The sequence below is a fragment of the Mixophyes fleayi genome, chromosome 11 (genome assembly GCF_038048845.1).
Source record: "Mixophyes fleayi isolate aMixFle1 chromosome 11, aMixFle1.hap1, whole genome shotgun sequence".
In the NCBI taxonomy this organism is placed as follows: Eukaryota; Metazoa; Chordata; class Amphibia; order Anura; family Limnodynastidae; genus Mixophyes; species Mixophyes fleayi.
The window spans coordinates 80013027-80025863 of NC_134412.1; the positions used below are offsets into that span (position 1 = coordinate 80013027).

Consider the following 12837-nt stretch of genomic DNA (forward strand, 5'->3'; position numbering starts at 1 on the left):
GGGTCCTAGATCTTTGGCAGGAGTCTCCAATTTCACAACGTCCTTAAGAATCAAGTTTAGCTTATGGGATGCTCATCCTATGGCTATAATATGTGGCTATTTATCCACTACGATCTCTCTTACTACTTTCATATTACTTGCAGTACTAGAATTTAAACCTACAGATTGAATGCCTCTTATTGTAAATGAACAAGACCGAACACACTATCCATAGGTTTTGTTAATTTATATGATTGTACTGCTATTTTTAGATCATATTTTATTTCAAATATTAACTTATCTCTGTGTTTGATGTTTTGAAATAAATAAAATTTTTGATAATATGAAACTAATATTTTTATGCTGTGAATATTTAATTAACGTGTAGTTCTATATTATTTTTACATATATGTTGGTTGCAGTCGATACGATGCCATGTTATTAACTTCTGATATTTATTAATGTATCCAGTGGTCGGTGGTATAGGGCGGTATACTATTTGGATATCTGTGGATGGTTAGACAGATATAGGTATATAGTGGGTGATCTCTATGTAGCAATATGTTGTGTACATTCATTTTGTACCCACCGTTCAGATTAATGTGCTTTCATGAAATGATAGCGTAGAATTGTTGGTTTGTTTGTGCAGTCTGATAGGTTACAGGGGCAGGATTTGCAGAGGGGAGGTTTCCACACCACGCCGCCAGTGGGCGTGACCAGCATGCATGGGGGCGTGGCTATAATTTTAGACTGTGCTTGTCTGCTCTCCAACTCTCCCTATCCCTATAATATACATGGGCAATGCTGCGTGCACTACTGTTAGGTGCAAACAGCTCTCTCTTTTCGAGCAGAGCCATGTGAAGCGGGGGCAGGGTCCAGCCACCTCAATTATACAGTGCCCCAAGCTTGGAGGAGGGTTTCCAGGCACTAGGAACCCCCTTCCCCCCTCGGTTTGCCTATGGGTTACTGCAGCGAGGATGTGAGTGTACTGGGTGTTTTTACGTTTGCAGTACGGCCTGTGTGTGGGTATCTGTGCTGTGTATGGTAGTAGGTGGCAGGTGGTACTTCTGTATAACCTACAAATCTGCCCTGAAAATACATTAACACTGGTAAATTAAAAGACAAAACTAAATAATGTTTTTAATAAAACTAGTAATGTACAGTTTAGTAATGAAAGCAGTTATATAGATTATATCTAACCACAGTCTCTTAGCTGCAATGTCTGACAGGTATTTCCTGACACTTTATAATTATATTCCAAGAACGTTCTCCTTGGACACAGGCTCATTTAACTACACAATTCCTCATAAGAGATCGAGTGAGCACATGTCTGATATTAACAATTCACTTTCTGGAACATGAGACCGACTTTTAAACTTAAAAATCTGACCTTCCGCAAGTCGGACATCTTTTCCAGGTCCGTGTTCTCGCTTTGTTCCAAAGTGAGTTTGTCGTCCTTAATCTGCTGTTGTTCTACCAGATCTGTCAGCTCAGCTTCCAAATTCATTATCTAGCGGACCATAAAAAAAGAATAATGGATAAGTTGAGTAGATGCATGACAAAGTATGAGCATTCAAGCCGAACAAATTACAACACCAATTTACCATTGAAAAATAACATGGTTACATTTTCTATTTTTGATGACAATTTAGATGACAAAAATAAAAAAATGCTAATTGAAATGATAGGAGACAGGTGACAGAAGCTGAAATGAAGCTCGCCCAAACAACAAGTTTCTCTGTTGCTGCTATAAACCGAACACTTTAGTGTTTGTGTTCTCTTGGCAACCACATGCCATTCACAGAATCCCCGCAGTCACTGACAACAATATAATCTCTTTTCCCACCAGCTTCATACACGCCTGAATCAATGGCAACGCACAGCACCATCTAGTGGAGGAAATCAAGCACTGCTTGTAATAGGTGATCATTGGCGTTTACTCAAGAAAAGGTCACATTGGTCAGCTGTCATATGGATTATTCATTAATAAATAGCAGAATACCTGTAGTTAGTAACAAGCCAATGACACCGTTACAAAATAAAGTGATTTTTTTTTTAAGAGAGATCTCCAATAAGACATATATTTTTATTACTTATCACCCCTTCCCCAACCAGCATAACTATCGGGATAACATTATTTTCAGACATACATCCACAGACGTCTGTAAATCACCAATTCATCAGCAATAACAGCCTGAAGATGTTTCAGAGTAAAATTCCACACTGGAAGGTTTCCAAGACAGAGGAATAGATGGATACAGAGTCTTGATCAATCAGCCATATTCACAACCTACTATGGAGCATTCTTTAACTTTTAAACTTTAAACAGAGGATACAGGCTCACGTGGGGTTGTGAATCGAACCAACTACCAGACATGGGGCCCCTGTGGGACTGCTGGACGAAGAGAGGAGACATAACTAGCGAAAACTTTTACCCTTTAATTTCAAATAGGTAAACCGATGTAAGTAGCACAGAGGCCGAGGACCACAATGTGGTTGGTAGTTTCTCTGAGAATAAACTTTTTTTTTATTACTTCTTATTAAAAAAAACAGGACTAGACCTGAGAGAATGTATGTATAAATAATAAATACATTACACTTATGTGAAAATATGCCCCCTGTGTAAAGTTCGGGGGTATTAGAAACTGTGGCACCAATGGGGCTGGATATAAAGTACCTGAACCTCCCTTGGTAGGTAATCAGTGGTCATTATGGTGGGGTCGGATGGGGCTGCTGCGGTCTGATGATTTTGCCACGCACACAGACACAATCATGAACAGTTTCTTTCTGCAGGTACTATACAAAATAACAAGCAGAATCTTTAAATGTGTTTTGCCCAATTTTAATGATGCGAAGAGGGTTAATTTGCTGCACTCCAAGCCTGTTCCGCCAAAGCACCATGTCCTACTGACCAAGAAGAGTATAGTATTCTTCCTGGTCCTAAGAGCACGTAACTGCAGAGCCGCACAGCAGTGAGGGATCCTACAGTGAGAGTGAGCTAACCGAGGGGTTGGGCCTGGATCCTCCCCCATCCTCATTCTAAGGGGTATAGTTACTAAACTGCGGGTTTGAAAAAGCGGAAACGTTGCCTATAGCAACCAATCAGATTCTAGTTATCGTTTATTTAGTACATTATACAAAATGACAGCTGGAATCCGATTGGTTGCTATAGGCAACATCTCCAGTTTTTCAAACCCGCAGTTTAGTACATATACCCAGCATGGTGGCTCAGTGGTTAGCACTTCTGCCTCACAGCACTGGAGTCATGAGTTCAATTCCCGACCATGGCCTTATCTGTGTGGAGGTTGTATGTTCTCCCCGTGTTTGCATGGGTTTCCTCCGGGTGCTCCGGTTTCCTCCCACACTCCAAAAACATACTAGTAGGTTTATCGGCTGCTATCAAATTGACCCTAGTCTCTCTCTATCTGTCTGTCTGTGTGTGTGTGTATATGTTAGGGAACTGTAAGCTCCAATGGGGCAGGGACTGATGTGAGTGAGGTCTCTGTACAGCGCTGCGGAATCAGTGGCGCTATATAAATAAATGGTGATGATGATGATAATGATGATGATATAACACTATAACACTAAGAGTCAGTTGAGGCTGACCAACAAACTGTACAGGGAGACAGACTACTGATACATGAACCAGTTCTTTCTATTGCTACCAGTATGCAGATTATGCTTAATTATAGCTACAATAATGCTCTGCCAGCCGTTGGAATCATTATGAGGGTCCATACTTACTGTCCTTTGGAGTCCAGCTATTTCACATTCCAAGTAATCCACCTGTTCTTTTGTTCGATTCTGAGTCTCTCCCAAAATGGATTCCAGTTCCTCGTTCCGCTCTACTATTTCTTCATGCTCACGCTGTAGTTTCTGCAGCTTGTACAGCAGCTGATTATTCACACATTCCTTTTCTTCTACCTCCAGCCTACATCTACACAGAACAGAATGCAATGTAATATAGAACGTCGGTAAAACCCATGACAGAGTAATGGGAGTCAGCTGGTGGATACTGGCTCTGCAGCGTTATGAAGGAGAACAGAGAACTGTTGACGGCAGGGCACTAACACATACACTATGCAAAATGCTGAAACACACAAGAGATAGAACTTAACCACTGTATCTTTATACTGTATGATTCCAACAGGAAATCTTCACACAGCCCAACCTGGAGGTTAACCTAAGTTTGCCGAAACTGGTTGGCAGTCGTCCCCAATCAACAATGGACTAACCCGCTACTTAGACTATGTGAGCATACGGTGCTCACTCATGTCATGCCAAGATCACTACGAAGAGGGATAGAGAGTATTACACTGGTTAAGCAGGTGGCACGTCACCCTTTTGCAGGGACATATGACCCCATATTCGCTAGCTGCCCACCAATGGCCTTTGTAGCCAGTATAATATTTTGATTACATTTAAAACAATTACTTTTTATGAAGCTCCGCACTGTCCTGAAGGTTCTTGTTAGTGGACGTAGAGTTTGTTGCAGAGTCTCTCTCACTCTTTTCACACTGCGAAACAAAAATAAAAAGTATATATGCAATGATAATTTCATGCATGGAACACACACATTACTTTATCGCTGTATCAACCAACACAATCTGCTACTAACATTTTTTGCAAGGCCAAATAGTACTCAAGTATTTTACATTTTTAAGGCTATAAAGCCACAGGGAAGAAACGTCTCTTGCGTTCACCGGATCCCTCTGTTCAACAAACAGACCACGTTCATTGCCATGACATCACTCCTTGCTCCATGCTGTAATGTTTAAAACACACAACTCTGCAAATAATCCTATGTAGGAAACGCCATTCATAAAGAATGAAGCGACAGATATCTTTAGTGTGCATTAACCTCAGGAAATAGAAGTTGTCAGTCACTTAAACGTCGAGTAAACAAACTTACCTGTTCCACAAGCTTCTTTCTTTCAGCGTCCAGTGATCTGACTCTGTGGCGTAAGGAGAGAATCTCCTTATCTAAACGATCGTTATGTTCTTTGGCTTTTTGCATTTCAAGGGAATCTGCAAAAATAGTAGTATTAGCAATAGGAACATCTCTCTATTTCTCCTGTTAGAGAAATGAACGCAATAAAAGCATTAAAGATTCGGTATGGAAAAAGTGAACGGTCCTGGGAAAACTGGTGTACATGGGATCCCCAAGTGTAACACACATTGTAGATAAAACGTATTATCCCACCCACTCCTCATCCACCAATTATCATTCCTAACAATTTCATTTTAAAAGGTTAAAAAAAAATATCTCTACATCTATATTACATTATTATTATCACCATTTATTTATACAGCACCACTGATTCCGCAGCGCTGTACAGAGAGAACTCACACACATCAGTCCTTGCCCCATTGGGGCTTACGGTCTAAATTCCCTAATATACACACACACAAAGACAGACTAAGGTCAATTTAATAGCAGCCAATTAACCTACCAGTATGTTTTTGGAGTGTGGGAGGAAACCGGAGCACCCGGAGGAAACCCACGCAAACACGGGGAGAACATACAAACTCCTCACAGATTAGGCAATGGTCGGGAATTGAACTCATGACCAGTGTTCCCTTTAAGCTGAGCAATCTGGAAATTATAGAGTTAAACCTGTATTTTACTAGGAAACATCCTGCAGATTGTGAATACAAATCTGTGGGGTGGAGCCCTCATTAGAGTGACCTTTTAACTCTTTCCTTTCCAGATTGCTCAGCTTAGAGGGAACACTGCTCATGACCCCAGTGCTGCGAGGCGGAAGTCCTAACCACTGAGCCACCGTCGATATGTGCTTCTAGAACATCTCATTCCAAAACCATGGGCATTACTATGGCGTGGTCCTTCCTGCTATAACGCTCTTCTGATGACACCTTCCACTGGATTTTGGAACAAGGCTGAGGAGATTTGCATCCATTCAGCCATTATTGAAGTCGGGCCCTGATGTTGGGCAAAAAGAAGCAGCTCTTTCAATTCATCTCAAAGGGTGTTCGATGGGCTGGAGGTCAGGGCTCTGTGCAGGACAGTTAAGTTCTTCCACACCAAACTCTGGAAAACATTTTTGGATGGACCCCGCTGTGTGCACGGGGGCATTCTCATGCTGAAACAGGAAAGGGTCTTGTCCAAAGTGTTGCCACAAAGTTGGATGCACACAATTCTCTAAAATGTCCCTGTATGCTGTAGCATTAAGGTTTCCCTTCACAGGAACTAAGGCGCCAAGCCCATCAGACTGTTAGATGTAAAGTGTGGTTTGTTACTCCTGTGAACCTTTCCACTACTCCAGAGTCCAATGGCGGTGTGCTTTACACCACTTCAGTCGACGTTTGGCATTGCGATGTTTTCCAGGGGCAGTTTGGAACTCGGTGGTGAATAATTCAAAGGAGGACAGACTGTGTTTATATGCTACGCACTTCGGCACGTTATGTGACTTTGTGTGACCTTCTGCTTCGCGGCTGAGCTGTTGTTGCTCCTAGACATTTTCATTTAGCCAGTATTCTCCGCAGCACCTATTTTTCGGGTGCTCCACCCGGCTGGTTTTACTTGTCACCTGGCTGGTTTTACTTGTCACCTGGCTCTTGGAACAAGCACTATGTGAGCAATACAGCCAGCAGTGGGTGTTAGACCACTGACCCCCAGTCTGACCAGTCCTGGCAGGTGTGGGCAATAACCTCCAACATCATTCAATATTATTACAAAGTATTACAACTGCCCCCACCCGGCTACTTCTTAATGCCACCCAGCTGGCAAAATTTTCTGGGGAGAACACTGAATTAGCTGTTCTCTGGATACAGCCGAATGCAATAGAGAGAGCACAGAGAAAAATAACTCTGTCTGGTGATATAAATACTTGGATAAAAAGCACGGAGGCAAGCAAGCTAAATAGGAAAAAGCGACTTAGTAAATGCCGCAGGTGGATGTGTACAAGGCTGAGGGGCAAATCCGAGGGGCATCTCATCTCATCTCACTCATCTGAGGGGCAAATCCTTTATTGCATCTCTCAGCAAACCCTACTTTATTCAATTTTGGCCAATCATATCATAGAAGAGTAGTCACGTCAAGAGTTAGAATAAGCAGGACCGGTATCATTGTGGTCTCCGCAGCAGCTAGTGTTCCTAAATACATGCCCTCCATACTTAATGGCAAACACAGGTCTAGTACTATGATAAAGTATAAGTCATATGCACGATTATAAAGACACAAGCGTATATCTTACCATTGTCTTTGAGGGTTTTAAGTTCTTGAGATAGCACGTCAATCTCTTCTTGTTTCTTTTTCATAACATGTTCTAAATGAAGTCCAAAGAGACACCATGATTAAAAAAAAACACCAACCCAATCTTTATGATTTTGTGATGTGTATAAAGGAACTTTGTGAAACAATCACCGAAATATTACCCAGAAGCCTTCAGTCTAACACTCACTCAGTAGATGAGCGACAGTCAATCATAACGACTCATATGGAGACACCACTGAACACCCTGGGCCTGAGTCATGAAGAAAAGTAAAGCAATTAAAAGCAGTAACTTTGTACCTTTGCAAAACCATGTTGCATTGGAGGGGGAGGAAAACAAACTGTGGGGACAGATTTATAGTTGGGGTAGGGCATGTCCTAGATCAACTTTACATTTAAGTGTAAATATTAAGCTATCGAGTATTTGTGTGCTACATGAGAAAACAGCCAGTGTTTTCCTTACGTGCAAAATAATAAACTAATTTTTACCCCTTGCATTGTAACATGGTTTGTCCAGGAGCAAAGTTACTCCTTTTTTTTGCCTTACTTTCCTTTATGACTCAACCCTCTTTTTCCTCTGGATTTCAGACATACGGGGCCTAGGTGTAAATCTGTCATACTAGCCAACCAGACATTAGCTTGTATCTATTTAGTGAAAGTAACACAATTAAAGGATATGGACGGTATATTTTTATTAAGTTAGCTTGGCAGTGTGGCTGGATCTCTTATAAATAACTTTGTATAAATTTATTTCAAGCAGTGGCACAGTGCGCTGATGTATATCATCCCAAATGTACTGATTTTTGTATTAGGAACATATTGATTTGTGATGCAGTAGGAGTATGTTGGAAGAAATGTGTTTTTGTAAGACAGGAAGAAAGGAAATCCCACGCTAATTAGGCATTTTCATTTGTGAGTGACCAAGACCTCTTTTAGCCTGAATGACCAGGAGGGGGTCGTTAGACTTTCATCCTGTGTCTTGGAGAGATAGGAAACCTTACGGAAAGTAATTTAGGAAATCACAGATCGATGTAAAAAGTTTAAATTGTATTTAAATCCAAGTTTAAACAACATATTACATCCTGATGCTAATCATTGAATGTAATATTTCAAGACTTTGTGGTGCTGGGGGGCTGGTTTACCCCCTGTCAATATGTGTGTCATAAACTGTACATAAAGAGCTCTGTTTGACCATGTAATGTATTATACCATCTGTACTTCTGGATGATCACTAGTACCTCCAACTAGTATGTAAAGGTCTTTGTAGGTATCCCTTGAGCAAAAAAATCAGATTCTGCCTGACACCTATGGCCTGCTGTATCCTGTGACCAACAGATAAGAGCTTACACTCCAATCCGTTCCCAGGCTGATCTGTGTTGAACCCAGCGTCTTTGTGTCAACGCTCTGCCCACTACCCAGCGGTCCTGATCCATAGTAAGCGGTCAGGAAGTACCAGCCAGCCCTCAGCAAAGAGGCACTGCAGCAGCTTTACCTGCTAGCCAAAAGTAAGTGGTTCTAGGCACGGTGAATGAGCCTAGTGGTGGCAGCGAGATTCTCCTACAACTATTGCGCAGTTGGCATTTGCAAGCTGGCGAGGGTCCTGTGGCATGTCATACCATCTGGTAGTGGTCAGTAACAGTCGCTCACTGGCGGTAAGAGAGAAACCCAGATAAACTGTGTAACATCCCTTCATCCTTCTTCCCCAACAGACACATTTCCCAGTTCTGCCCTAATGACAGGCTGGTTTGTTGTGGAATTTAGAAGAGAATGTCACATTCAGAATCAACGCCCCAAGGGGGTATATTTACTAAACTGCGGGTTTAAAAAAGTGGAGATATTGCCTATAGATATTTATTTAGTGCATTTTACAAAATGACAGCTAGAATCTGATGGTTGCTATAGGCAACATCTCCACTTTTTCAAACAGTTTAGTAAATATACCCCTCAGAGCTCAAACATTGTCATATGTATAATTATAAACAATCCTCAACAGGGTTTCTCAATCCATTTATTATCATGTACTTTGCAAAGGTTTGCACCAAGTATCCCCTAATATCTATACATATTTAATACATATTTCTCTCATAACTAATGCAGTAATCTACTATTTTGAATAAAATTTAGCTGAAGAACCCTCGAGTTTACATGTAACACAGGTTAGGGAATGCCGACATAACAAATATATATAATTCTAGTTCAAATTAAACTACTTTAACAGAAAAAGGTCATTAAGATATTTGAATGTGTTGTAAAATGAAATGTAGCGGAAATAAATTCACTAGGAAAAAAATGATTTTACTATACTTTGTGTAAACAGGAAATATAATTGTCTAGGGAATGATGTAAAGAAAACTTTCCAGAAATAGTGAATTACCAAGCTCGTTAGTTTCAGATTTCTTAATGAGCAAGTCATCAGTCAGCTTGCGGATCTCATCGTGAGCCATTGTCAGTCTCTGGGCAGCTTCCGTCAAATCTCTTTCTGCACATTCCCTCCTTTTCTGTTCTTTATCGAGTTCCTCATCAAAAGTCTGAAGAACACAGTAAAAACTCAAAATTAATGTTCAATATGATTTCGTTTTTGGAACCGAACATCTTTCGTTAGATTTGGATACAGAGATAAATATTGCAACGCTCTGCGTCTCTGCTGAGCAACCTTTGATTGGTTACAAGGTGATTGACCTTCCAGCAGAGCAACCCGATTGGCTGTTAGCCGTCTCGCCTACCTATTTAGCATCCTTGAAAAAAATGATCAAGTTCCCACTTATCTGCCAGAGAACTGATCTGTCTACCTGCATTGTAACCCGGAATCTGTCAGGCATTGCCCTAAAGCAGAGCAGTCTTGGATTGGTTGGGAACTGTCCGGTCTATCCATTTAGGAACCCATCTGCCTATTCACTAAGATACCCAGGATTATGTGTCCTACCTAACTGTAACCCAAAACTGGTCTTTCATATACAGAGAAGACCAACTACCAACTACCATGTTCTGTAGGTTACAGTACATCATTAAACAGCCCTTGGAGTGAGGATTTATTCACATTTGAGAGATAAATGACAGCAGATCTGTCATCACAACACAATCAGGATTTTTCCCCACCACCGACTCTGCTGTCAACACTATTCCATTAATAAAACAAAATATAAAAGGGAAAAATAAACACAGTACTGAATGGTTAACCCAACACCTGTATTAGTAACGCTCTCACAGACACGATTGTGTTAGGTTATATTCACGTGCAGACATGACCCGTCTTCCTACACAACTTCACACTATAGATTTATTGAGCGATTTGTGCGAAATCATGCTTGTCGCACAGATGAAAGGATTAGTGAATACATCATTAATTAGAAAGGAATGTAACAAAACATTAGGCCAGACTTACACAAAAGCAGATTATTCCTTTCATCTCTGTGTTAATGTGTTTGATGCCTTAATTCTTTTTTTCCACCTTATTATAAAACTATACAATATTAAGGTCTATTTTCAGAAGTGATGAGAACTGTTTAACCCAAAGTACACCAACTAATGGGAGTAATAACTAAAAAAAACACTAAATTTAAAGTCTACCCACCAACTACATCCAGTGGAGGCTGGCACTTTGTGGCACAGACAATGTTCCGGAGAATAACGGAGAAGTTTAATAGTAACCAGTGGTATGAGTGGCAGGAACTCAGTGTCCCGCGACTCAGTGATGTCATCGCTACCTTGTGAATTTATAGCGCTCCTTTTCATGTTCAGCCCAAAGATGGATGCCCCCATTGTGATCCGGTGATACAATATATAAGACATAAATAGATTTATTTTCCGCACCAAGACAACATTGAAGATGTTGGCCATTATTGTAGTTCTTTTCTCTACTGCAAGATATTTTGGCTCACTACAGAATCAATAGAGAGGAAGTATGGTGCGCAAAGATGAAATGTTTCCCCCATGAATCGTGTCCTTATCTGTAACATCTTAATTTCTGACACAAGTCATGAAACGTGTGTTTATATATTTACGATGTTACCTGTAAGCTCTTTTATAGGGTAATTCAATTTATCTCCTTTTGACATTTTGAGATCTTTTTAAAGTGTTATACAACAGAATTTACGGTTTCAAATCAGAAATCATACAAAATCTTTGGATGAAATTTGGTCCTGATGTACCCAGCATTAGGGTTTTTCCAGAACTATAATCGTCATTTATTTATATAGCGCCACTAATTCCACAGCTTCTGGACAGAGAAAGCACTCACATCAGTCCCTGCCACATTGGATCGTACAGTCTAAATTTCCTAACATACACAAAGACAGACTAGGGACAATTTAATAGCAGCCATTAACCTTCCAGTATGTTTTTGGAGTGTGGGAGGAAACCGGAGCACCCGGAGGAAACCCACGCAAACACGGGGAGAACATACAAACTCCACACAGATAAGGCCATGGTCGGGAATTGAACTCATGACCCCAGTGCTGTGAGGCAGAAGTGCTAACCACTGAGCCACCGTGCTGCACCATTTCTAAAAAGTTTTTTTTGTTTTATTTATTGAAATAGATTTTGACCAATATAATCATACTATTGAAAAAGACATTACCATGTGATTTCATCATGATGATTATAAACATTAAAAGTGCAATATATATAGTGAAAGTGCCCAATGATATCGTTAGTGCAACATATTGTTAGTGGGTGAATTAGTAGTTTCGTACGTTAGTGATAAAATCAGAAGTCATATTAAGTATTCATATCAGAAACATACTGAGCAGGCAACGGACAGCCTGTCTGCGTTTTTATAAGTCCCAAAAAACTTCTTCCACGATTTCTGAACCGAAGACAGCGGCTCCTTCAGAAGAAAACATTTTACACGATTAAATTTATAGGCAAAGAAGAAAAAGAGTTTGAAAATGTCTTTTGTTGGGTAAGAAATATACATGTGACATATATCATATAGATCACATATATCAATATTACATGTGACATATATCCTCCACTAACGTCATAGAACCACCGGACAATTTGTGAGATTATTGTGACAGCTTCCAGGTAGTAAAAGATACCTGGAAGCTGAATTTGTAGAAATAACTAAAAAATAAACACTGACTTCAATAGGCGTCTCTTACATTGTGTCTTATGTTTTGTTGAAGTTAGGCTTTAATCAAATAAAAAAAATAAATCTTGTTTTGTATTTTGATCTATTCACAACAAAGATCCCTATACAACATGTATATAATAAATTAAGTATAACACAATGTAAATGATCCAGAGATCATGACTCCACAGTTTTCCAAACAATATGTAATAATTTTAGGTGGAGAGGAAAGATAGGGGAGATGTCGTCCACAGAACAAGGTAATCAGGAGACGGGAGGGGAAGAGAGACAGATTAGGTGCTATAACCTGTGATACCTTGTTCAGAGATTCCTTTGTGCGTCTCATAGATTCTCGCTGCTGATGAAGCTCTTCTTCCAACGTCCGATGAATTTGTTCCAATTCATTCTAAAACCAGAGTTATTATCCAGAGTAAACACCAGATATAGAGATAGTGGCAAGAAATTACAGCTGTGATGTTACATATGTTGTTTAAGCAAAGACACCCTCCTTTGGATCATTAGCCAATTTATAATACTTATATGCTGAATATTACAA

General features: G+C 40.2%; 1 protein-coding gene across 1 annotated transcript in view; it reads right to left on the bottom strand.

The window, feature by feature from the left end:
• LOC142106647 (uncharacterized) overlaps nucleotides 1-12837 on the bottom strand; it is a 33478-nt gene that overhangs the window by 13565 nt on the left and 7076 nt on the right. The window contains exons 5-12 of the mRNA XM_075189641.1: nucleotides 12598-12648; nucleotides 11952-12035; nucleotides 9585-9738; nucleotides 7194-7265; nucleotides 4892-5007; nucleotides 4414-4496; nucleotides 3724-3916; nucleotides 1370-1489 (exon numbers count right to left, since the gene is read on the bottom strand). Of these exons, the coding sequence (XP_075045742.1) occupies nucleotides 1370-1489; nucleotides 3724-3916; nucleotides 4414-4496; nucleotides 4892-5007; nucleotides 7194-7265; nucleotides 9585-9738; nucleotides 11952-12035; nucleotides 12598-12648 (873 nt within the window). The remainder of the gene's footprint in view (nucleotides 1-1369; nucleotides 1490-3723; nucleotides 3917-4413; nucleotides 4497-4891; nucleotides 5008-7193; nucleotides 7266-9584; nucleotides 9739-11951; nucleotides 12036-12597; nucleotides 12649-12837) is intronic.